A 25,853-nucleotide genomic window follows, 5' to 3' on the forward strand; every position below is an offset into this window, starting at 1 on the left:
TAACCACATCATGTACGTATTTTTATTTGTTACATAAATAAATTATAATAATTTATATTAGTATCAATTGACGATAACCTTTTTTTTGAGCAAAAATTGAACGATAACTTTAAATTAAAAAACGAATGGATCGGTGAAATAAGCCCAGAGAAATATTAGGCCCACGAAGGACCGGATGGCCCGCCTCAGAGAGCCGCGATACGACAAAAGAAGTCCCCCACACCACACGGCCGCCTCCTCTCCTCGCCGAAACCCTAGCAGCAGCTCAGGCCTCCCTCCCCTCCCACCAGGTGGCGGCGCGCTCCTGTCACTTCTTCTTCCTCCCATCCCGTCTATCTCGCTAATCTCTACTGGCTTTTCGCTTGCTCGCTCCAGATCCCCCTTCGCAGCCGGCGGGTCCCTTCACACCGCGGGAGATGGCGTAAGTTCCCCATTGAAATCTCTATAGCTGCCCGAACTGCATGGAACCAACGAAGAACATCCGGTAGAGCTCCACGCCAGCGGCATTGAAGCTTCTCGCGGTGGCGGCGCGTTCCGTTGTATCTAATCTGTTAACTGAGTAATGCTCACTGCTTTTAGTCTCACTTTTTTTTGGCTTGACATGATGGACGAGAAATCCAAAGCTTGCTCATTCTGTTTTGATCTTCAATGTATTCTTTATTCAGGTCGTTCGTGAGTATGTCGGGTAATTAATTGGATGATCCACCATTCCTGGGTGCCTGCTCAAGCAATTCTGGACCTCCAAAACGCAATAACTCGCTGCTGCGAAACGCACACGAGCAAGAGCTGTCTCCAAAAGAAGATCGGCTAATATGAACATCGCCACAGGGGCGATGAACACCCTGCTCCCCAAGCTTGCAGAGCTGGTGGTGGGCGAATACAAGCTGCAGAAGGGTGTCAAGGGAGAGATCAAGGAACTCGAGAAAGAGCTGACATACATAAGCGCAGCCCTCCGCAAGGTATCTGAGGTGCCGGTAGACCAGCTTGATGAGCAGGTCAAGGTCTGGGCCCGTGACGCGAGGGAGCTATCTTATGACATCGAAGATGCTGTTGACACCTTCATGTTGCGTGGCAAGGGCCGCGAGCAAGAAGGCCAAGACACTTCCAGCCTCAAGGGGTTCATTGGTAAGGCTGCCAATTTGTACAAGAAGGCCAGGAATAACCATAAGATCCACAACGTTATCAAAGACATCATGGACCAGGTCAAGAAGGTCAGTGAGTGTCGTGATAGGTACAAGGTTGACAACATTGCTGCCGGACCAAGTTTGGTGTCTGTTGATCCTCGCCTAGAAGCTATGTACAGAAAGGCAGCAGAGATAGTTGGAATTGATGGGCCAAAGAATGAGCTAGTCAAGAGGCTCATGAATGAGGACATCTCATCGTTGCAGCAACCAAAGATAATTTCTATCGTCGGAGTTGGAGGCTTGGGGAAGACAACTCTTGCAAATGCATTGCTTCAGGACCTTAAGGCAAAATTTGATTGCCACTTTTTTGTCTCCGTATCCTTTAATCCTGATATAAAGAAGATTTTCAAGAATATTCTTGTCCAACTAGATGAGGACAAGTATGGCCACATAGATGAAGCATGGGAAATAAATCTTCTCATCAACAAAATTATAGATTTCCTCAAGAATAGAAGGTACATTTCTATGCTATACCTACTCTTCGTCGTCGTAAATAAATAACTTTTCCCATTTCATTGAGCGATAATGTATGAAGCAACGGGTGTTTTCACCTTCATGTATCTTCTCTAGCCTATTGATATTTACGGCATTTTTGGTAAACTAATTAGTGATTATTTTGTGAAACTTTCAATAGACATAGACTTGCTGATAGTTTATCCAACAAAATTATTAGCTTACATGTAGGCTGTAGGACTCAAATCATGGTCTTTGTCCATGGATGCTATGCCAGCAAGGATAACCGTCATTAGAAAATAATGGTCAGATTTTATTTAAGGAAACTGCAAATGTAAAAAATTTTATTGACATTCTCATCTGAGGTAGGAGGGATACCTGGCTTGTGCTTTGCAGTAGCTATATGTAAGATATGGGCTTTGCTAAGGTACTCTGATTACCTTCTAGAAGGTAAGGACACAAATAAATCTGAACCATTAATTTTTTTACAAAATAAAAGGCAAAAGAAATGTAAACAACTGTACTCCATGATTCACGGAAGCGCATCTCGGTTTGGATTAGCATGCATGCATGCATTGCAACAAATTACTATGATAGTTTTAGTTCTCTAGCTAATTGACATGCTTGCAAGTCTCTGGTTTGTTACCTCTTTAGTTTGTTGGATGTCCATGCATATGTACGAGATGGATCTGTGCGATGGATTTTTTAGGCCTGAGCAACATCACGCTTCCATGTCTATTTAGTTCGACACATGGCACTCAACGAAATAATTTTACATATCAATCGCAATATATTGCAACTACCATTTCTCCAATAGTAAATTAATTGGACCTACCTATCATAACAAATGTTATGTGTAAAACAAGTATTACTTTCTTAAATAATTAGACACAGGTTGTCACGTTAAAAATAGATCATACAAGCATGCCATATTTACGAGTATTTGTATCTACAATCACATATGCCTCGTTAAAAAAATACTACTAGACGGGTTTCAGTATATGTTATGCATACTCAGAGTGATATGTTTTGTATAATGCAACTGTCACGTTACGGGAAAAATGTTACAGCTCAAGCATGTCACGTTAGGATAAAAAAATGTTACTAGTCTCAATCTAATTCCCATAGCCGGCACATCACTTGGGAAAAAAACAGAAACATGAGATCTCAACTAATCATGCATGCAAGTTAGATCTAATTCCCTATTTTCTAATTTAAAATATATAAATAAATATTAAACTGTTACCTCCTAAGAGGTAATATGACATTAGATCAACGGTCTACAGTCATTTCGGTGTATCCTAGCAAAGTCCGTAAGATATACTGACATAGTTTGTTTTGTTAGGACAAATCTGAACCAAAAGTTACCTTGTAAATGTATAAATTTTTGACAACTAATGTTGCTAGATTCATATTCAAAAGTACATACTTATGATTATGGATCTGCATCGTACAAATGATATTAGTGGAGTAATGTAGGTCAAAGCCCTTTCTTAATGAAACAAACTAGGCCTTTCATTTGGGATGGAGGACGAGGATGACTATTGTTGGTCAAAGCCTTTCCCCAATTCATGTTTTGCATTAAGTGTTCCACCTTTCTGAATTGTAAGGTGATTATTCATGCATCTTGCAGTTCACCTTGCTACTAATTTCATCAAAAACTTTTTTCACTATGTGACATGTCAGATTGCTTATTTCTATAATTTTTTAGATAGACTTTCACACAATTACGTCATGACTGTGAATACTATTGACCATTACCAGGTGCTTGTGCGTGATTGATGATTTATGGAAAGAATTGCCGTGGGATACAATCAAACTTGCTTTGCAGGATGGTACTCATGGAAGCAAGATAATCATAACCACTCGCAATAAGGCTGTCGCGGAACATGTTGGTGGTGGTATTTATGAACTAAAGCCTCTTTCTAATGATGACTCCAGAGAGTTGTTCTACAAACGGATATTCGACTCTCTAGATGATTTTCGTCCTGATTTGAGCAAAGCTACTGAAAAAATCTTAAAGAAATGTGGTGGTGTACCATTAGCCATTATTACTACAGCAAGCTTACTAGCTACTAAACCTCGGTGTTCAGTGGAATGGGAGAAGGTGAATAATTTTATTGGTTCTGGATCTGAAAATAGCCCCCATGTGGACAAGATGAACATGATATTAAGGCTTAGTTACAATGATCTTCCTTTCCATTTGAAGACTTGCTTGTTGTCTCTGAGCAAATATCCCGAGGATCAGGTGATTAGAAAGGATGTTTTGGTATGGAGCTGGATAGCAGAGGGTTTCATTGCACGTGTAGAGTCAAACTTGCAGGAGACAGGGGAGGGTTACTTCAATGAGCTTATTAATAGAAGCCTGATACAGCCCGTGAACAAAGAAAGCCCCTTTTTCATGTGTGGAGAGAGGGATGTGTATGCTTGCCAATTACATGATATGGTGCTTGAGCTTATTATCAAGTTGTCAGCCGAAGAAGGCTTTGCTACCACTTCGTTGTCAGATGGTGAACAAGCAGGTGCTTCTTCGCATCAGAGGGAGATCATCAGGCGGCTATCCCTCCACAACAGCAGCAATGCCAATGCCTCAATAACTGAAAGAAAGCTGCTTTCCAAAGTGAGGTCACTTGATGTCTTTGGCCGTGCAGATTTAACGATGCCGGTCCTGTCAAGATTTTGCGTTCTACGTGTGCTGCAGCTAGAGGACTGTTCTGGTCTGGATAACAATCATCTGAAGGATCTCAGCAATTTGTACCTCCTGAAGTTTCTGCGGCTACAGGGTTTGAAAGTCACCGAGCTCCCTGAGAGTATTGGCAAGCTAGAGTCTCTGGAAACATTGGACATCAGAGGTGCCTATGAGTCAGTGATAATGTTACCACTGTCTTTTGGTAAACTAGGAAAACTGGTTCGGCTACTTGCTACAAGGGTGGAACTGCCGGATGGTGTGGCTCTGGAGAATACGAAATCTCTACAAGAGCTAGTAGGCATACGCCTTACCTTGCACGCCATGACAGAGATTGGTAAACTGAGAGAGCTAAAGGTCCTCGAACTTTTCATCAAGGAAGAACCTGAGAGTAGCAGTACTGGCAACTCGAACGAATTGGTTCGCACGTGCCTCCAAATGTGCCCCAATTTATTACAAGTATTGGTGCTAAGAGCTCCAGGAGTACTTCGTTCCATGGATTTCATGGCACCGGTTCCTTCCGGTCTACAGACCTTCATGTGCAATATCTACATTATGGCAATCCCAAGGTGGATTGACTCGTCGCTCTCTTGTCTCACCGTCTTGTTCATCCGTCTATTGCATGCGCATGCGCGTGTACAGCCTGAGCACCTTGACAAGCTTGCTGGGCTGCCATCTCTTCGCTCTCTCAGGATATTTTTGTTACCACCGGATGAGCAGGAAAAGCTCGTTATTCACAGCAGTCCGTCTTCATTCCCGTGTCTAACAGATCTTCGGATTTGGTGCCCCTTGATGTTCCTTAAGTTTCAACCTGGGGCTATGCGGAAGCTCCAAAGATTCTGCCTTAGCTTTGATGCTAGAAAGACCGCTGAGCATTTTCAGACTAATGCCTTCGATTATGGATTCGAGAACCTCCCTTCGCTCCAACATGTCGACATTGAGTTAAAGTGGGACAAGCACCACGAAGCGGGGGATGCTATTAGTAAGACAATTAATGATCATCCCAACCATCCTTCACTCAATTTTTACTTCTTAGAGCCTTAGAGGCTAAGTGGGTCACATTTTCCATGAAATCAATTGACACATTCATTCATGTCAAACTCAAATACTTTTATGTCCTATCAGTGTGACCTATTTTGAACATTTCATCCACATACTGTATCTTAAGTTATCAAATTTGGAGGATTGAGTATGAGTTAATATTTTTTGTAAGGAATTAATGTTTGATACATAACTACTGATTGTTACCCAACAAGTGTCTGTGCATCTTGAGGTTGCTTGAATAGTGAAAGGGGAAAAATTTGCTCTGGTCTGCTTATCCCAGAGACCCAGACCACGCCCTGGTTCTGGATGGATGCATGAGCATCCAGACCGGGCAGCGTATCTGCTGCCCGGTGACCCCAAGTTTTTCTGTGCTGGATGCCTAAGCTCATTTTTTTCCCCTTAAAACCAAACTCGTTTAGTAAAAACGGTTACGGCCTTACGGGTGAGCTCACCCTGGTTAGTATTCAAGAAAGTTAGCAGCAACATGTTACGTGGATCAAGAAAGTGCTAGCCCAAAGTTCCTTTTGCTTTATTTTTTATCTTTTACATAAAGAAACTATAATTTATATAAGTATGAATTGAACGACAACTTAAATCTGGAAAATGATTATCAAGAAAGTGCTAGCCCAAAGTTCCTTTTGCTTTATTTTTTATCTTTTACATAAAGAAACTATAATTTATATAAGTATGAATTGAACGACAACTTAAATCTGGAAAATGAATGAAATCGGAGAAATAAACCCAGAGAAACATTAGACCCAGGAAGGCCTCAGAGAGCCGCGTTACAACAAAACAAGTCCCACACATGGCCGTCTGCCCGTCTCCCCTCTCCTCATCCATTCTATCTCGCTAATATATCGGTACTGACTTCTCGCTTGCCTGCTCCAGATCTCCCTGCGCAGCCGGCAGTTCGCCCTTCATTCACAGCGCAGAAGATGGCGTAAATTTCCCATCAAAATCTTTGTAGCTGCCCGCTTTTTAAATCTTGGTTTCGCGAGCGGCCAAAGGAGTAATAGCTCCTGATTGCTTCGGTGCTAGATTGTTGTAAATGTTCTGCCCTGAACTGTTGCCGGTCTTCTGCGATGTACCTGCTCTGAGTTTCGTTTCGTTGCGGTCTGTGCCAACTGTACTGCTTGGGATGAAAATATTTTGTTTGGTCTCCATTCAAACCGCACCGTGAATGATTGAACTTGTGCACAACCATCACATTGGTGGAACTTTGTAATGGCACCCTGGCCCTGTTTATTTTAGGGATATTTCTGCCAGACCGCATTGATGTTTCTTGTAACGATGTCTTGCAAGTCTGTCTATTCACAATTCATGATTGGATATTTGGTGATAAGTACTTGGCTTGCTGTAGTTTGTACCATAAATAATTCGAAATCGTCGACGAACTTGTCGAGGTCGCTGCGGAGATCCGCAGCGGAAATCTTTGGCTTCATGTCGACGAGGAATCGTCGAAAATCGCCCACACCATCTGCGATGCAGACCCACGAACCAAAAACGAATGTCGTACCCTGAGAGGGAACTGACCTGGTGAATTTGAAAGTCGCCATCGAGCTCGCCGGTGAATCTTCGACGCGCTCCCCTACCTGGCGCGCCAGCTATCGGTGTTTAACCGGCCGCCCACCGAGGGATATACCCAAGGTGGTAAGTTTTGGGTGAGGAGACGCCGAGATCAGGAACTCGAAGGTGCAAGGAACACAAAGTATAAATAGCTTCGGGCCGCAAGATGCGTAACACACTACGTCCTGTATGGTGATTTGTATTGCCTTTTGTGTAGAATGATATAGAGATCGTGTTTTGAGAGGGGTCCCTATCCTCCCTTATATATCCGAGAGGCCAGGGTTACAAAGATACTAACCAACACCAGCTAAGGAATCGTACCAGAACATATCTCAAGTAGATTCCCCCTGTATCGGTTAGCCTTATCTCCTATTTAAACGGAATAAATAAGAGACAAACGAGGTAAATAAGAGATAAGACGGACTTAATCTCTTAAACTACGCTATGTACATAGCCCCGTGGCCCCGGATCTGACAGACACTCAAGCCTTCGAGGCCGGGATATTGCTTTATAAAAAAAAATGAACCATGTGATCTCGCCGCCGCCGGCATGACGTTGCACCGTGGCCGTGGAGTGGTGCTGCGGCCACCTGCGAACGGCCGACGGTCCCGGGCCTACCTGGTGTGGATGGCTTACTCAACGGTGAGCACTTCTCCGCCCTGCACGACGCCATCGAGGCCGTTCTCTGAATCTCACGAAGGTGAGCGCGCCAGCGCCGCTGTCATCTCTGCTCGAGCCTGAGTGACAAGGATCTCGTGCACACTTGGACTGTATTTCAGAAGAATTCAATTGCCTTGCATTTTGACTTGCAGTTCCCTGGGACAAGAAGCAGATGAGGCCAGTCATTCACGACTTCATGCATGCAACTTTGGGTTGATCCTGCATCCAAGACAATCATCTTTGTTTATATCCCACTAAAACCATTGCTTCCTATGCCCTAATTTGAGACAGTTGATACCAAAGTTTTGTCTTCACCACCACCTCCAAGATGGGCAAGATGGACTAATATGGTCAATTATTCGCTAGAGAGCCTGCGTATATTAGATTGACAAAGCCAATCAAGATGTGAGAAATCAGAACCATACATGGCCAAATTTTCTGGTGGCCTGCTGTGTATATGCAAGATATCTCTATTGTTAAGTGGCAGACTTTTTGATCTTATGTTTATTTTTATTATGCCAGGTAACACTCATTGCCAACCTGTCATAAGTCACTGAGGACCACATGAATATTATGCAGCCCTCAAGAGCTAGAGTTAAACATTAAGCTTTCACTTGCAGTGATGGGTGTGAGGGTCCTTTCATCAAGGTAACAGTTCCATATATCTCTAAGTAAACAATGTAACTTTCGTTTTTATTTTCACAACTATTACTTTATGGCGAAGAAGCAAAAGGCTGTGACTACAAGTTATTCATAACCTATAATCACTTAAAACCCCTCAAGAAGAAACTCCTTTTCTGAGCTGCTGCCAAATCACCCATCTAGCCAGTGGTGGCATGGAAAATACAAATACACATGTGCAAATGAGTTTGGCGTATAATGTTTTCCTTATATCCAAAGTTAACATATTAAATGGTTTTTGTGGTATTGATCTGTTAACATATTAAATATATCGATGTTACTTTTAGAAATTCCATAGGAATTATGGTTTTTGTTATCATATTTGTTCTATGAGATTACGAGGTGATCGATGTTGTATAAGATGGATCACCACCTTTTAAAAAAAATAAGATTTATTTATATATTGTAAAATTACAGAACATGTCAAATGATAGTACAAATAGTTGGTCATATAAAGTATAGTCAAGGTTATAAAGCTTTTGACGGTGACTAGGATATCCGTATTTATGAACTGAGAGAGCATATATATAGTCCTACTGCAATGAAACTGACAAAACCAAGTGCAGCTAATAAGAACATTTCTATTTCTTTTGAACTGGATATATTGGGAGTTCTCATGCTCGAGTAACCCTGTCAATTTAGAAGCTGGACAATTATGGATTGACTTGCATGGTTTGTGCAAACATGTTGAATGTGAGAAGAAAACAATTAACAACGATTTGTGGTGTGATAGAAGAGGGTTACGTTATTTTAATATGACATAATAATTTCATGATTTTGGTGTCTTATGATCACTATACTTACTCCATATAAGAGAAAGTATACTGAATCTGTTCATTCCCACAAATTTGTGAACACTGTATTGCACATTTTTAAGTGTACTTATCTTTTCTTGAGGGTATATAAGTTGTCACTAATTGGAGACTCCTTTTTCTATAATCACTATACTTAATCACTTCATTCTAAATTACAGTATAAAACCATATAAATATTTAAACTCTTCTGTGTTCATGTTCTATTTGGAGAGCACTATGTGACTACAAACCAGTAGCCTGTGGTGCATGGGTTAATGGACTAGTGATAGCAAAGACTGGGAAGGTTTTGTTTATTGATAAAGTGGGCTAGGATTTGCTTGGCAGCAGCGTGCTCTAGGATCCTGTCATCCGCAAAAGATCCATCCCTTCCTCACCAATTATTGCTCATCCCTGCCCTCTTGACTCGAGGTTTTCGTCAACGTCAACCGAAGCACCAGCACCTTATAGATCTAGACGCTCTCCACCGCTGCTCCAGTCCAGGGGAAAGAACACGGTTTCTCCCTTAGCTGCGAGGTAGCAAGGCCACGCATCAGATCTCCAACGACACCGGCATCTGCTTCCGACACGGCCAGCGATCCACCGGCGAGATAGCTCCACAGGACGGCAGCTAGGCTTCAAAGTTCAAAGTACGACAGGTATGCACGAATCCATTCCCTCGGATCTGAGCTGTATCTTTTCCCATATATTACTCCGGACGGCAAGCCACATGAAGAACTTCACCTTCAGTTCACCTTCAGCGGAGCCCACGCCTTCCAAATTGGTTTGGCTGCAGCGAACTGCATGGAACCAACGAAGAACATCCGGTAGAGCTCCACGCCAGCGGCATTGAAGCTTCTCGCGGTGGCGGCGCGTTCCGTTGTATCTAATCTATTAACTGAGTAATGCTCACTGCTTTTGGTCTCACTTTTTTTTGGCTTGACATGATGGACGAGGAATCCAAAGCTTGCTCATTCTGTTTTGATCTTCAATGTATTCTTTATTCAGGCCGTTCGTGAGTATGTCGGGTAATTAATTGGATGATCCACCATTCCTGGGTGCCTGCTCAAGCAATTCTGGACCTCCAAAACGCAATAACTCGCTGCTGCGAAACGCACACGAGCAAGAGCTGTCTCCAAAAGAAGATCGGCTAATATGAACATCGCCACAGGGGCGATGAACACCCTGCTCCCCAAGCTTGCGGAGCTGGTGGTGGGCGAATACAAGCTGCAGAAGGGTGTCAAGGGAGAGATCAAGGAACTCGAGAAAGAGCTGACATACATAAGCGCAGCCCTCCGCAAGGTATCTCAGGTGCCGGTAGACCAGCTTGATGAGCAGGTCAAGGTCTGGGCCCGTGACGCGAGGGAGCTATCTTATGACATCGAAGATGCTGTTGACACCTTCATGTTGCGTGGCAAGGGCCGCGAGCAAGAAGGCCAAGACACTTCCAGCCTCAAGGGGCTCATTGGTAAGGCTGCCAATTTGTACAAGAAGGCCAGGAATAACCATAAGATCCACAACGTTATCAAAGACATCATGGACCAGGTCAAGAAGGTCAGTGAGTGTCGTGATAGGTACAAGGTTGACAACATTGCTGCCGGACCAAGTTTGGTGTCTGTTGATCCTCGCCTAGAAGCTATGTACAGAAAGGCAGCAGAGATAGTTGGAATTGATGGGCCAAAGAATGAGCTAGTCAAGAGGCTCACGAATGAGGACATCTCATCGTTGCAGCAACCAAAGATAATTTCTATCGTTGGAGTTGGAGGCTTGGGGAAGACAACTCTTGCAAATGCATTGCTTCAGGACCTTAAGGCAAAATTTGATTGCCACTTTTTTGTCTCCGTATCCTTTAATCCTGATATAAAGAAGATTTTCAAGAATATTCTTGTCCAACTAGATGAGGACAAGTATGGCCACATAGATGAAGCATGGGAAATAAATCTTCTCATCAACAAAATTATAGATTTCCTCAAGAATAGAAGGTACATTTCTATGCTATACCTACTCTTCGTCGTCGTAAATAAATAACTTTTCCCATTTCATTGAGCGATAATGTATGAAGCAACGGGTGTTTTCACCTTCATGTATCTTCTCTAGCCTATTGATATTTATGGCATTTTTGGTAAACTAATTAGTGATTATTTTGTGAAACTTTCAATAGACATAGACTTGCTGATAGTTTATCCAACAAAATTATTAGCTTACATGTAGGCTGTAGGACTCAAATTCATGGTCTTTGCCCATGGATGCTATGCCAGCAAGGATAACCATCATTAGAAAATAATGGTCAGATTTTATTTAAGGAAACTGCAAATGTAAAAAAATTTATTGACATTCTCATCTGAGGTAGGAGGGATACCTGGCTTGTGCTTTGTAGTAGCTATATGTAAGATATGGGCTTTGCTAAGGTACTCTGATTACCTTCTAGAAGGTAAGGACAAAAATAAATCTGAACCATTAATTTTTTTACAAAATAAAAGGCAAAAGAAATGTAAATAACTGTACTCCATGATTCACGGAAGCGCATCTCGGTTTGGATTAGCATGCATGCATGCATTGCAACAAATTACTATGATAGTTTTAGTTCTCTAGCTAATTGACATGCTTGCAAGTCTCTGGTTTGTTACCTCTTTAGTTTGTTGGACGTCCATGCATATGTACGAGATGGATCTGTGCGATGGATTTTTTAGGCCTGAGCAACATCACGCTTTCACGTCTATTTAGTTCGACACGTGGCACTCAACGAAATAATTTTACATATCAATCGCATTATATTGCAACTACCATTTCTCCAATAATAATAAATTAATTGGACCTACCTATCATAACAAATGTTATGTGTAAAACAAGTATTACTTTCTTAAATAATTAGACACAGGTTGTCACGTTAAAAATAGATCATACAAGCATGCCATATTTACGAGTATTTGTATCTACAATCACATATGCCTCGTTAAAAAAATACTACTAGACGGGTTTAAGTATATGTTATGCATACTCAGAGTGATATGTTTTGTATAATGCAACTTTCACGTTAGGGGAAAAATGTTACAGCTCAAGCGTGTCACGTTAGGATAAAAAAATGTTACTAGTCTCAATCTAATTCCCATGGCCGGCACATCACTTGGGGGAAAAAACAGAAATATGAGATCTCAACTAATCATGCATGCAAGTTAGATCTAATTCCCTATTTTCTGATTTAAAATATATAAATAAATATTAAACTGTTACCTCCTAAGAGGTAATATGACATTAGATCAACGGTCTACAGTCATTTCGGTGTACCGTAGCAAAGTCCGTAAGATATACTGACATAGTTTGTTTTGTTAGGACAAATCTGAACCAAAAGTTACCCTGTAAATGTATAAATTTTTGACAACTAATGTTGCTAGATTCATATTCAAAAGTACATACTTATGATTATGGATCTGCATCGTACAAATGATATTAGTGGAGTAATGTAGGTCAAAGCCCTTTCTTAATGAAACAAACTATTAAGCCTTACATTTGGGATGGAGGACGAGGATGACTATTGTTGGTCAAAGCCTTTCCCCAATTCATGTTTTGCATTAAGTGTTCCACCTTTCTGAATTGTAAGGTGATTATTCATGCATCTTGCAGTTCACCTTGCTACTAATTTCATCAAAACTTTTTTCACTATGTGACATGTCAGATTGCTTATTTCTATAATTTTTTAGATAGCCTTTCACACAATTACGTCTTGGTTTACTAACATGACTGTGAATACTATTGACCATTACCAGGTGCTTGTGCGTGATTGATGATTTATGGAAAGAATTGCCGTGGGATACAATCAAACTTGCTTTGCAGGATGGTACTCATGGAAGCAAGATAATCATAACCACTCGCAATAAAGCTGTCGCGGAACATGTTGGTGGTGGTATTTATGAACTAAAGCCTCTTTCTAATGATGACTCCAGAGAGTTGTTCTACAAACGGATATTCGACTCTCTAGATGATTTTCGTCCTGATTTGAGCAAAGCTACTGAAAAAATCTTAAAGAAATGTGGTGGTGTACCATTAGCCATTATTACTACAGCAAGCTTACTAGCTACTAAACCGAGGTGTTCAGTGGAATGGGAGAAGGTGAATAATTTTATTGGTTCTGGATCTGAAAATAGCCCCCATGTGGACAAGATGAACATGATATTAAGGCTTAGTTACAATGATCTGCCTTTCCATTTGAAGACTTGCTTGTTGTCTCTGAGCAAATATCCCGAGGATCAGGTGATTAGAAAGGATGTTTTGGTATGGAGCTGGATAGCAGAGGGTTTCATTACACGTGTAGGGTCAAACTTGCAGGAGACGGGGGAGGGTTACTTCAATGAGCTTATTAATAGAAGCCTGATACAGCCCGTGAACATTAGAAATCACTTTAACCCGCTTGGAGAGAGGGATGTGTATGCTTGCCAATTACATGATATGGTGCTTGAGCTTATTATCAAGTTGTCAGCCGAAGAAGGCTTTGCTACCACTTCGTTGTCAAATGGTGAACAAGCAGGTGCTTCTTCGCATCAGAGGGAGATCATCAGGCGGCTATCCCTCCACAACAGCAGCAACGCCAATGCCTCAATAACTGAAAGAAAGCTGCTGTCCAAAGTGAGGTCACTTGATGTCTTTGGCCGTGCAGATTTAATGATGCCGGTCCTGTCAAGATTTTGCGTTCTACGTGTGCTGCAGCTAGAGGACTGTTCTGGTCTGGATAACAATCATCTGAAGGATCTCAGCAATTTGTACCTCCTGAAGTTTCTGCGGCTACAGGGTTTGAAAGTCACCGAGCTCCCCGAGAGTATTGGCAAGCTAGAGTCTCTGGAAACATTGGACATCAGAGGTGCCGGTAAGTCGGTGATAATGTTACCACTGTCTTTTGGTAAACTAGGAAAACTGGTCCGGCTACATGCTGGAAGAGTGGAACTGCCGGATGGTGTAGCTCTGGAGAATATGAAATCTCTACAAGAGCTAGTAGGCATACGCCTTACCGTGCACGCCATGACTGAGATTGGTAAACTGAGAGAGCTAAAGGTCCTCGAACTTTTCATCAAGGAAGAATCTAAGAGTAGCAGTACTGGCAATTCGGAGGAATTGGTTCGCACGTGCCTCCAAATGTGCCCCAGTTCATTACAAGTATTGGTGCTAAGAGCTCTAGTAATGCTTCGTTCCATGGATTTCATGGCACCGGTTCCTTCCGGTCTACAGACCTTCATGTGCAATATCGACTTAATGGCAATCCCAAGGTGGATTGACTCGTCGCTCTCTTGTCTCACCGTCTTGTCCATCGGTCTATGGCGTGCGCGTGTACAGCCTGAGCACCTTGACAAGCTTGCTGGGCTGCCATCTCTTCGCTTTCTCAGGCTACGTGCACGGACACCACCGGGTGAGCAGGAAAAGGTCGTTATTCACAGCAGTCCATCTTCATTCCCGTGTCTAACAGATCTTCGGTTTTCCTGCCCCTTGATGTTCCTTAAGTTTCAACCTGGGGCTATGCGAAAGCTTTGCCAACTTTACCTGGCCTTTCACGCCGGAAGGACCAATGATCATTTTTTAACTAACACCTTCGATTATGGATTCGAGAACCTCCCTTCTCTCCAACATGTCGTCATTGGGTTAGTGGGGCACGAGCGCCGCAAAGCCCAGGATGCTATTAGGAAGACAATTAATGATCATCCCAACCATCCATCGCTCGATTTTTCCTAGCTATATGTAAGATTTGAAGGTAAGAGCTGGCTCCTCTGCATCAAGACAGTTTGATTTTATGTGGCCTGTCTATCATCCCCGTGCGGTATTTTGTTTGTGATTGAAACCATTGTTTTGTCACTTCTTTTTTGCGCTAAGAAAATATGTTGTCAAGCCAACTGCAAATCTTTTCTTTGTGTTACCGTTGTTTAACACAGTGGAAGTATGAAACTACTACTACATTGTTAAGGCTCCATTCTAATTCTTGTTGTTTCTTTTGTAGGATGGAAGCAGCTTATGGGATTTGTCGCTCGTCATGTGCTTGTTATGGGGTCAGAGGCTAAGTGTGCTACATTCATTACGTGTTTCCAATAACTACATCATTCACGTATTTTTATTTGTTACATAAAGAAATTGTAATGATTTATATAAGTATCAATAGACGATAACTTTTTTTTGAGCAAAAATTGAACGATAACTTTAAATTAAAAAATGAATGGATCAGTGAAATAAGCCCAGAGAAATATTAGGCCCACGAAGGACCGGAATGGCCCGCCTCAGAGCCGCGATACGACAAAACAAGTTATCGTCCTCTCCTCGCCGAAACCCTAGCAGCAGCTCAGGCCTCCCTCCCCTCCCACCAGGTGGCGGCGCGCTCCTGTCACTTCTTCCTCCCATCCCGTCTATCTCGCTAATCTCTACTGACTTTTCGCTTGCTCGCTCCTGATCCCCCTTCGCAGCCGGCGGGTCCCTTCACACAGCGGGAGATGGCGTAAGTTCCCCATTGAAATATCTGTAGCTGCCCGTTTCTTAAATCCTGGTTTCGCGTAGGCGAAAGGAGTGATAGCTCCTGATTGCTTCGGTGATAGATCGTTGTTAATGTTTTGCCCTGAAGTGTTGCTGGTCTTCTGGGATGTACCTTCTTTGTTCGAGAATTTCGTTTCGTTGTAGTAGCTCAGTAGATTATTGTTGCCTTCCGTGCCAACTGTACTGCTTGGGATTGAAAGATTCTGTTCGGTCTCCGTTCCAACCCGTGAATGATTGAATTTGTGCACAATCATCGCATCGGTAGAACTGTGTAATGGCGCGCTAGTCCTGTTTATTTGGTGGAGGGACGTTCTGCCAGAGTGCATTGGGGTTCCTTGTAACGTTTTCTTGCAATTCTATTCACAATTCATGATTGGATATTGGGTGATAAGTTACTTATCTTGCTGTAGTTTCTAGCTTATAAATCACTTCAGTGTGAAATCGAGCTTCCAGTTACTGGCATGAAAGAAAGGAGCAGTTTTGATGGATAATTTGGTGGTTGATTAGGTTTAGTTTACACCGGGTTTGCCTTGTTTACATAGACTTGCCCCGAATTTAGTGCACCAATTTAAACAACTGTGAGAATAGTATCTTACGAGGAATTGTAGGAATGGACTTGTTAATGACTAGAGCCTAAGCATCCTAAGTAACAGATACTAGCTGTTTGAGCTGTGGTTTGGCAGGTCGTTTTGTGCATAATCAACGCACTGAAATTTTCTGATTTGGCAGGGATCAGGAGTCTCCGGCTGCAGTTGAGGCACCTACCCCGGTTCTTGGGGAGCCGATGGACTTGATGACTGCTCTGCAGCTTGTGATGAAGAAGTCAAGTGCTCATGATGGGCTTGTGAAGGGTCTTCGTGAGGCTGCCAAGGCCATTGAGAAGCATTCCGCACAGCTCTGCGTGCTTGCTGAGGACTGCGACCAGCCTGATTATGTCAAGCTGGTGAAGGCACTGTGCGGTGAGCACAATGTTCACTTGGTCACTGTGCCTAGCGCTAAAACTCTCGGCGAGTGGGCTGCGGTAAGTTAGAAAATCCTTCTGTAGAACATTTACTTCTTTTTACATAGCATTATTGTTGCTGCCTAGATGGTGTTAGTAGATTATCCTTTCCAGCATTCATTTTATAGCTTACAGTTCTCCATCTACCAACACGGGAAAATTTACTAGTGTTTGTGAAGGGCATGCGTTTACAATTTGTTTTTATTGCATTCAGTTGAGCTCAACTTTCTCGAGCATGCCATTCTCCACCATGCTGTATACTGCTTTTCTACTGCATTCTGTTGTACAAAGTTACGTCTTGAATGTTACAAGCTTCATCTATGGTGCTTTGCAGCTTTGCAAGATTGACTCTGAGGGCAAGGCAAGGAAGGTTGTAGGCTGCTCCTGTGTCGTTGTCAAGGTAACATATCAATCACCTACTGTCCTATTGCAAGTAACTATTTAGGTTTACATAGGAGAAAACATGACGTTTCACTGTTTTTTTTATTATCAGGACTATGGTGAAGAATCTGAGGGCCTTAACATAGTGCAGGAGTACGTCAAATCGCACTAGATATAGCATGTTTCAGTAATGTTCTGCATTTTGGACCTGGGCTTAATATCAAGCTCGGTTCTGGGGCTTGCTATGAGATTAGAGCAATTTATTAGGTGAGCCCGGAGGACACAGGCAATTTGGACATCTGATTTTTTTAATGGTTCTGTCACCTGGTTTTAATGAAAATCGTCAAGAGCTGAGGTTATCTTTTGATGTTTATATCCATGTTGATGCCTGCCAGTCATACTTTGCATGGCACTGGTTTGGTTGCGTTGCATTTGATTTGACGAAACTGTATGCGGTATGCTCCTTATGGAATGTAGTTTCTACTTTCCTGATATGTTTATTGGAGGAACTATGCTTTGCCTAAAGCGGTTATGAAAGCATAATTTGTTGTTTTGCGAATTACTTGTAGTTCACCAGAAACCACATTGCAAACGCCGCCATGAAAATGCTTTTGTGCTGCGTAGCAGGTTAAATTATGTTCGAACTGTTATTCCGGAGAATGGAGGTTGGAAACAGCAGAGGAAAACAAATCAACGTTGTAAAAAGTTTGATCAGTTGCACAGCCAATTCAGGTGATCTGATGGAGTGGTTACAAGAGAGATAGAGAGGGTGAGAGAGTAGTATTTGCGCTAGTTTCTGCAATAATGGGCAAGGTGCAATTAATTCTCCATACACACAAAAAAAACATAACAAGATGGTGTAGTAGATGGGCCCTAAAGCATGGGCTGGCCTGTGCACCTGCGGGCCCTTGCACGACGAGCCCGTCACTCCCTTCACGCGTCATCCATTTCACCAAGCCCACGGCCGCCGTGCCATCTCCATCTCTTCCCTGGTGCGGCGGCGGCAGGAGCGCTCCACGAGCAGCGGCAGCGGGCGGCACCACGACACGCAGCCGGCGGCGAGGGCGGCGAGTCGGCGACCAGGATCAGGGAGCGCTGCCCGCGCAAGCGCACAGGGGATGGCTCCAGCAAGTAAGGATGGCAACGGGTATGAAATACCCGCGTACCCGCGGATACTAAACCCGGTGGGCGCGGGTATGGGTTTGGATTTGTGCCCGCGGGTACGGGCGAGGGTACAGATCTAAACCCAACGGATATTTTGTAACGGATTTGAAAAATTAATACCCGAACCCGCAAACCCGCCAGATCCGCTGACATGTGGGCCCGAGTGGTTATATATATACACAATTTTAGGGTTTCCATACTTCCATCCGGCCATCCCCGACGTCCCAATTCCCAGCCGCCACCCCGTCTTCCCGCCCGCCCGCCTCCGTCCGCCCCCATCCGCCCCGCCGCCGGCCCCGCGCTCCGCCACCCACCCCCGCGCCCCGGCCCCCGGCTCCGTCCCCTGCCCCGCGCTCCGCCACCCACCCCCCCCCCCCCCCCCGGCGCAAGCTCCGCCGCGGGGGAGCGCCCGCGCCAAGCTCCGCCGCGTCCCGCGTGAGCCAGCTTGCGGGTACATGGGCGTGCCCGCGGGTACGCGGATATCCGCGGATAGCGGTTACGGGCGTCGTTTCGTGCCCGTGGCTGTATATATTGTTTCCTTGACAAGTCTTCACATACTTGGCATCTGCCTCCTGTAATAGTCCATCTTTCACGATTTGGGATGTGTCTCAAGGTAGGCATAGCTATCTTTTTCTAAATTCTGATGACCAATCCCATTTGATACAGAAATGTCTACTTATATCTGGAGACATTTTCTTTTGCTACAGGGTTGGGTACTCCTATACGGCGTGGATTAAGTAATATATCACTACTGCGGTGGTCACCTAGTGGAGATTATCTTCTAGCTGCTAAATTGTATGGTCAATTTTCATTTTTACATTTCTAGTTACTAATATTTCCAAAGATTTACAAAATTCATTATTATATTAGTGATGGAACTTTTCACTTCTGGGAGACAAACACATGGACTTCAGAACCTTGGTCTTCATCTAATGGATATGTGTCTGTACGTAACATCCTCAGTCCTAAATAGCTTTTTTTTTAACATTTTCTACATTGGAGCACAATACTCAATTTAGTGCATTTTATAGATTTCTTCTTACTTTCGAGGTTATATGGGATCTGCTGGAAACAGATCATTTCCTTCATAGCTTTATTCATGAATCTGTTAGTTATCATATAAGTTATCCTGAACGTTGATATGTTTAGCATCTAACTGATGCATATGGAACATACCTATTTTCTCATTGCATATTGGATTTCAATACAAATACTTTAAGTTATGACAACGTTGTATTTTAGTTTTTATTAATTCTGAATGATTTGTAGTCCCAACAGCTGAAAATAGTTTGATTTTTAAAGAACAAACGATATGAGACTTACTTATTTGGTGGATAAATTCTTTTGGAAACAAATATAGATGCTTGTTTGGCAGTTAATAGTGACTAACTCTAATTTTGTAACTTGAATATTGTGAATATTGCATAAAGTTTAGTTTGATTTGATTGTATCTATGCTATAGCAACACATAAATATTAACATAGATGCTTGACCCGCATTTGACTCTAGTTTGGTTATTTGAATATTGTAAATATTGCATAAAGCTTAGCTTGATTTGATTGATATCTAAGCTATAGCAATACATAATCCTGCTTTATGGCAAATCTACTTGGCAGCAACACATGATGTGTCCAGTGTACCCTTACACATTGGATGGTATCTGTTCCACAACTGTTTACATGTTTGCTTATTTCTACTTTGGTTCCTGACAGGGAGCGAATTGGGACCCAGAAGGTCGTGTTGCATTGGTATCCTTTTCTAACTCTACTACACTTGGCTCAATTCACTTCTCATCTAAGCCACCATGTTTAGGTATATACAGATATCCCTGCAAATTTTTCTTTTTTGCTAAAACTATGCTGCTGTACTATTTGTGTGATGAATCCTTATAATTTGTCCTGTGTTCCTTTTCTTTAGATGCTCATCTCCTACCAGTTGAACTTCCAGAAATTTCCTCCCTGATTGTCAGGTACGAACATAGATATTAGAATAAGCTCTTGATCTTATGTGCACCTCATGCTACACAATTTTGCCATCTTGCATCCTCATTTAAGATTATGATATTTCAACTGCCTCATTTGCTATTAATTGGTAATTCATTTCCCATGTATGCAGTGAATCGACTCATCTAGCTCAGAAGCCGGTCTTAGTGTATCTAGCATAGGTTGTAGGATCACAAGGAAAGACAAGCACTTGTTAACTAACAGAAGCATGCAAACCATTTATTTCCATAAATTATCTTCAAAATCTGCCTTTGACTACCACTGCCTGCACATTTTTTGTTCAGTAGTATACTTTGTATTTAGGAAGTTCACCCATTATTATAGCCTAGACTAGAATCTTACTTTGATTCACATACTTATGCTTTAATTGCTTCATCAAGCCGAGGCATAGAAAAATTATCATGGGATGCTTCAGGGGAGCGTCTGGCATTGTCGTTCAAAGATGGAAATGGAATGTACCGTGGTCTTGTTGCTGTATATGACGTGAGGAGATCTCCACTTGTCTCAGTATCACTAGTGTAAGAGCAAATTTTCTTTATACTGCATCATGTTAATCATGAACTTGTATTTCCATGTTATACCTTAACCATTCTTTGTTGATATTCCTTTGTGCACATCCAGTGGGTTCATTAGAGGACCTGGAGAAGGAGTGAAACCACTTGCTTTTGCTTTTCATAATAAATTTAAGCAAGGACCCTTGCTTTCTGTGGTAAGATATCTGTGAATCCTTCATATATGGTTAGACAACAATGGCTTGTGCTTCCAACTTGTTTTGCTCACATATGGTTCCACTGCACATGCAGTGCTGGAGCAGTGGCTGGTGCTGTACATATCCACTGATACTCCGTTCTCATTAACTCCAATGTAAGTTTCTTCAGAAGGCTTGATCTTTCAGTTACCTATGATGATGACTTGATATTTGTGTTGCCTACTGTTTTGATAATTTCACGTTTGTTTTCTTTTGCTGCCTAGCGTGGCGTCTCGCCAGTTCAGGACTGATTGTTTCAACTACTGCTGTCGACCTGGAATATCGAACGTTTCACATAGAGGTTGGAAAACAATTTTCGAAGTACTGTTGATGTCTTGTATAGATGTATTGCAAAGCCCTGCTTTTGTTAAGCAGGTGCAATTTCTATGCGCCTAGGAGAAATGCAAAGCATGAATTGCATCCCATATATGTAATGTAACATTGTAGCTTGAGAAAGGATGTCTGTCTATTAGCGGATTCGTCTCCAGATGTATTTGACCTGTATGTACATTTGCGCTGTTAATTTACTTTGGCGTAGAGGCATGCAAGAGCTGACGACATGTGTGGACGGAAGTTTTGGTCTAGAATTCCTGCGCATTGGACAAGCTCGCTCACGTCGGGCGTCGTGGACGTGAGAAGCGGTCATGCCATAGCCGTCTAGCTATGGATTGGAGGAAAGGATGTTCATGCGAGCTAGTACTAGCAGCGAGCTGCCAAATCCTAGAAGGAAGCGTGAGCTGTGAGGTTGCCTGACATGATGATTAAACTAAGCCCGCCATCCTTTGCTAGCGTACTCAAGTAGAGGCCACGATGGTTTGCATAGACATCTGATGGCAGCGGAACCTCCATCACAGCTATGTTCTGGCTACCTTGAAGGGGCCCTTGTCGCCGGAGGCACAGATTACCTGTCCCAGTTAGAATCCGAGACGTGCGGAGTGCCTAGGAGGTGGTGCCTGCGACGGGGTTCCACGCCAGGACCTGGCGGAGGCCGTAGCCGTAGCGAGTCCTACTGGTGAGGAGCACGCGCCCGTTCATTGGCGCAGCCAGCTGCGCCTTCGCAGCGCACGGGCACGGAGAAGCGCTCGGCAGCGCGGGGAGGCGGAGGAGGATCTCGGCGAGGAGGTCGTCGACGTCGATCGGGACGGCCGGCGGCCCATCTCGTCCCGTGTCGCTTGGGAAGAGCGGAGAGGATGTGGTCAGACACCGAGGCTGGCTAATCTCGAGTGGACTAGGCTCGGGCCGCAGGATTGTTCGAGTCGAGTCCATCTTGGGCTGATGATCCTTCTCTGGGCTGACTAGTTTTTGTGGGCGGTACTTACTTGTTCTCTGTTTAGAACTAAAATTACAGTAGTAATTGTGAGCTAAGAAGTCACTCTTTATTCATTGATCACTGATCGTGACCATTGATTAGGCAACCGCCGTAATCAACGTCTGTGATTATACTACTCCTAATGATCAACTGATCATATATCGTAACACTCCCCCTTGAGCAGTTGTCCATCATGTATAATCTTTAGAGATCCTGTGAAATAAAGGCTTGCAATATATATATATATATATATATATATATATATATATATATATATACACTGCGTAAAACTCCAGAAAAACCCAGTGGGAAAATTTTGGAGAAAAGAACAGTATATATCCTTGGTATCTCTATCGAAAATCCCGGAGGGAAAAACAAGAGATAGATATTTACTTGCGTTGACATTGCCTCATTAAAAACCTAATATGAGAAAGCTTATGTAGCAAAACTCATATAGGAAAAGAGTACAATGTGATGTGTAAGAATAGTTAAATCAAAGAGATGCTCCCCCTGATGCAAGCAAATCTCTAAGTCGGCGCATACCAATGCCCTTAACACATTTGTTAAATGTAGAATAAGGTAGCGACTTAGTGAATAAGTCTGCGAGGTTATCGCAAGACTTAGCTTGCATGACATTTATCTCACCACTTTGTTGGAGTTGGTGAGGGTAAAATAGCTTAGGAGAGATATGCTTCGTAGCATCACTCTTGATATAACCTTGTTGCATCTGTGCAACACAAGCTGCATTATCTTCGTAGATAATAGTGGGTAACTCAATGGGTTGAATTCCACAAGATGATTGAATATGATTAATCACCCTTCTTAGCCATACACATTCACGTGAGGCTTCATATAGTGCAATGATTTCTGAGTGATTTGTAGACGTTGCTACCAGAGTCTGTTTAGAGGGGACTTCCATGACATAGTAGTTCCACCGTGTAGAAATACATATCCTGTTTGTGATCTTGCATTATGAGGATCTGAAAGATATCCTGCATCTGTATATCCCACGAGGCTAGGATCCTGATTTCTTTCGTAAAATAGACCAAGATCTGCCGTGCCTTGGAGATATCGAAGAATATTCTTAATCCTATTCCAATGGCGTTTAGTAGGAGCGGCACTGTGTCTAGCAAGTAGATTTACTGCAAACGCAATATCGGGTCTGGTATTGTTTGCTAGATACATAAGTGCTCCAATTGCATTGAGGTATGGGTATTCAGGACCTAAAAACTCTTCTCCATCTTCACGTGGTCGGAAAGGATCTTTATCCTTTTCAAGGGACCGAACGATCATTGGAGTTTTGGACGGATATGCATTGATCATATTGAATTTACTCAATACTTTCTGGACATATGCAGATTGGTGAACGAGAATTCCCGTTGGAAGGTGCTCAAGTTGTAAGCCCAAGCAAAATTTGGTTTTACCCAAATCCTTCATTTCAAATTCTGTTTTTAGAAGATTACATGCTTCATCAACATCACGTTTATGACCAATGATATTTAAATCATCTACATAAACTGATATAATACAGAAGCCTGTAGAAGATTTCCTAATGAATACACACGGGCAATCATCACTGTTAGAATAATTCTTATCCATGAGGAATTCTTTAAGTCGGTTGTACCACATTCTCCCAGACTGTTTTAAGCCGTAGAGAGATTTGTTGAGTTTAACACAAAACAAGTTACGGTTTTTGCCATTATTCGGTACAGATATTCCATCAGGAACTTTCATGTAGATGTCCGAATCTAGTGACCCATAAAGATATGCGGTCACGACGTCCATCAATTGCAAAAATAGACGCTTTTGTACTGCCAATGATATTAAATATCGGAAAGTTATTCCATTCATAACGGGAGAGTATGTCTCATTGTAATCAATGCCGGGTCTTTGAGTAAATCCTTGCGCAACTAATCTCGCTTTATACCTCACAACCTCGTTATTTTCATTTCGTTTCCGAGTGAAAACCCATTTGAATCCAACAGGATGAACTTTATGAGGTATAGGTATCACTGAGGTGAATACCTGTCTTTTCGCTAGTGAGGATAATTCGGAGTCAATTGCTTCCTTCCATTTGTTCCAGTCCGAGCGTTGTTGACACTCTACCATGGATTTAGGATCTGGATCAGATAGGAGGTTATTGGCTATGATCGATGAGAAACATGCGTTGACGACCGTATTCTTACGATCATACAGTTCTCCAGAACTAGTATAATTAATGGAAATTTCTTGTACCCCGTGTAATTCTTCTTGATTCATAGGAAGAATGGGTTCAGGGTGTTCCGATGTGCCAGCAACATCTGAATTGTGCACTATAGTGCTGGTTTGTGGATGTACTGTATCCACTCGGTGTCCATCAACCGGAAGTTGACTTTCGTTTACTGATTTAGAGGATCGTGTGTTCCTCCCTTTCCTTTGTCGCTTATTAGAAGCATTATCCCGCTTAGCAACCCTCCCCCTAATCGGTTGAGAAGGGGGTTGAATGGTTTTTCGAGGTACCTCCACTCGGCTGGGCGCATTGACAGTAGGATTCAAGGATTTTGTGACACCATTGTAGTCAGTAAACGCATCAGGCAGATTGTTAGCAAAGTGTTGCAATTCTATAATTTTCTGAACTTGAAGTTCAGTTTCCTGAGTACGAGGGTCTGAGTATAGGATGGATTTGTCATCCCAATTGATTTCCTGGCATTCGTTAGGGTACTTAAATTCTCCCCCTAATGCCAGGAAATGATCTTCATTAAAGATGCAATCAGCGAACCGGGCTGTGAATAAATCACCGGTTAGGGGCTCTAGGTATTTGATTATCGATGGGGATTGGTATCCCACATAGATACCCAATTTCCTATGAGGTCCCATAGCTGTTCGTTGAGGCGGTGAAACAGGGGTATACACCGCACATCCAAATTTCCGAAGATGGGAAATACTTGGGGGGTTTCCTCGCACTAGGTGCAACGGTGAAGTGCTATGATATGCAGTTGGGCGAAGTTGAATGAGATCAGCAGCATGTAAAACTGCGTGACCCCAACAAGAAGTAGGTAAATTGCATTCATGAAGTAAAGGTCTTGCAATGAGTTTAATTCTGTTAATAAGAGATTCAGCTAAACCATTTTGAGTATGTACATAAGGTACTGAATGTTCAACGTGTATTCCTTGGGCCATACAATAATCATTGAATGCTCGAGAAGCAAATTCAGCCGCATTATCCAGGCGGATCTTCTGGATTTGATGTTCAGGATAAGATGCTTTCAATCGAATGACTTGCGTCATGATTTTAGCGAAGGCATGGTTGCGTGTGGATAAGAGACATACGTGTGACCATCGTGTAGATGCGTCAATCAAAACCATGAAATATCTGAACGGTCCAGACAATGGTTGTATGGGGGCCACAAATGTCGCCTTGAATGCGTTCAAGGAACTTGAGTGGCTCAGCATGAATCTTAAGCGGAGATGATTTTAAGATTAGCTTTCCCGTTGCACAAGATGTACATATAAAATCAGAAGGTTTAGGAAATTTAGTAGACTTTAAATCATGACCAATGCAATTACCTGTGATTTTCCGCAACATTCCTATTCCAGGATGGCCAAGGCGTGCATGCCAAATCTTGAATGCGTCGACATTCTGAAAAATCACCTTGTACGTAACATGAGGTACAGGTTTTATGTATGTGTAGTACAATCCAGA

General features: G+C 42.7%; 3 protein-coding genes across 8 annotated transcripts; all 3 read left to right on the forward strand.

Moving 5' to 3' along the window:
* The first annotated feature begins 225 nt into the window (after nucleotides 1-225).
* On the forward strand, nucleotides 226-5,578 carry LOC112880401 (putative disease resistance RPP13-like protein 3). Of its 2 annotated transcripts, none has more exons than XM_025945001.1 (3): nucleotides 226-421; nucleotides 666-1,639; nucleotides 3,402-5,578. In XM_025945001.1, the coding sequence occupies exons 2-3, from the start codon at nucleotides 813-815 to the stop codon at nucleotides 5,365-5,367; spliced, it is 2,793 nt and encodes a 930-aa protein (XP_025800786.1). In that variant the 5' UTR covers nucleotides 226-421; nucleotides 666-812; the 3' UTR covers nucleotides 5,368-5,578. The 2 variants fall into 2 exon arrangements, with proteins under 2 accessions (XP_025800786.1, XP_025800785.1); XM_025945000.1 differs by having other exon boundaries at nucleotides 227-559.
* A 3,926-nt stretch (nucleotides 5,579-9,504) lies between these two features.
* Nucleotides 9,505-17,320, forward strand: LOC112880402 (40S ribosomal protein S12-like). 5 transcript variants are annotated; one of them, XM_025945002.1, is made up of 8 exons: nucleotides 9,505-9,724; nucleotides 9,816-9,967; nucleotides 10,074-11,047; nucleotides 12,830-14,799; nucleotides 15,043-15,091; nucleotides 15,265-15,403; nucleotides 15,500-15,531; nucleotides 16,296-16,434. In XM_025945002.1, exons 3-4 carry the CDS (start codon nucleotides 10,221-10,223, stop codon nucleotides 14,778-14,780), a joined length of 2,778 nt encoding a protein of 925 aa, XP_025800787.1. In that variant the 5' UTR covers nucleotides 9,505-9,724; nucleotides 9,816-9,967; nucleotides 10,074-10,220; the 3' UTR covers nucleotides 14,781-14,799; nucleotides 15,043-15,091; nucleotides 15,265-15,403; nucleotides 15,500-15,531; nucleotides 16,296-16,434. The 5 variants fall into 5 exon arrangements, with proteins under 5 accessions (XP_025800787.1, XP_025800788.1, XP_025800789.1 ...); XM_025945003.1 differs by having other exon boundaries at nucleotides 15,290-15,403; XM_025945004.1 differs by having other exon boundaries at nucleotides 9,827-9,967.
* Nucleotides 17,321-18,065: 745 nt separating this feature from the next.
* On the forward strand, nucleotides 18,066-21,334 carry LOC112880811 (aladin-like). Its single transcript, XM_025945560.1, has 11 exons — nucleotides 18,066-18,141; nucleotides 18,301-18,582; nucleotides 18,659-18,724; nucleotides 18,819-18,906; nucleotides 18,982-19,057; nucleotides 19,824-19,923; nucleotides 20,029-20,080; nucleotides 20,495-20,632; nucleotides 20,736-20,823; nucleotides 20,918-20,978; nucleotides 21,087-21,334. The coding sequence occupies exons 1-10, from the start codon at nucleotides 18,066-18,068 to the stop codon at nucleotides 20,969-20,971; spliced, it is 1,020 nt and encodes a 339-aa protein (XP_025801345.1). The 3' UTR covers nucleotides 20,972-20,978; nucleotides 21,087-21,334.
* Nucleotides 21,335-25,853: the final 4,519 nt, after the last annotated feature.

Source organism: Panicum hallii, chromosome 2, assembly GCF_002211085.1.
Source record: "Panicum hallii strain FIL2 chromosome 2, PHallii_v3.1, whole genome shotgun sequence".
Classification (NCBI taxonomy): domain Eukaryota; kingdom Viridiplantae; phylum Streptophyta; class Magnoliopsida; order Poales; family Poaceae; genus Panicum; species Panicum hallii.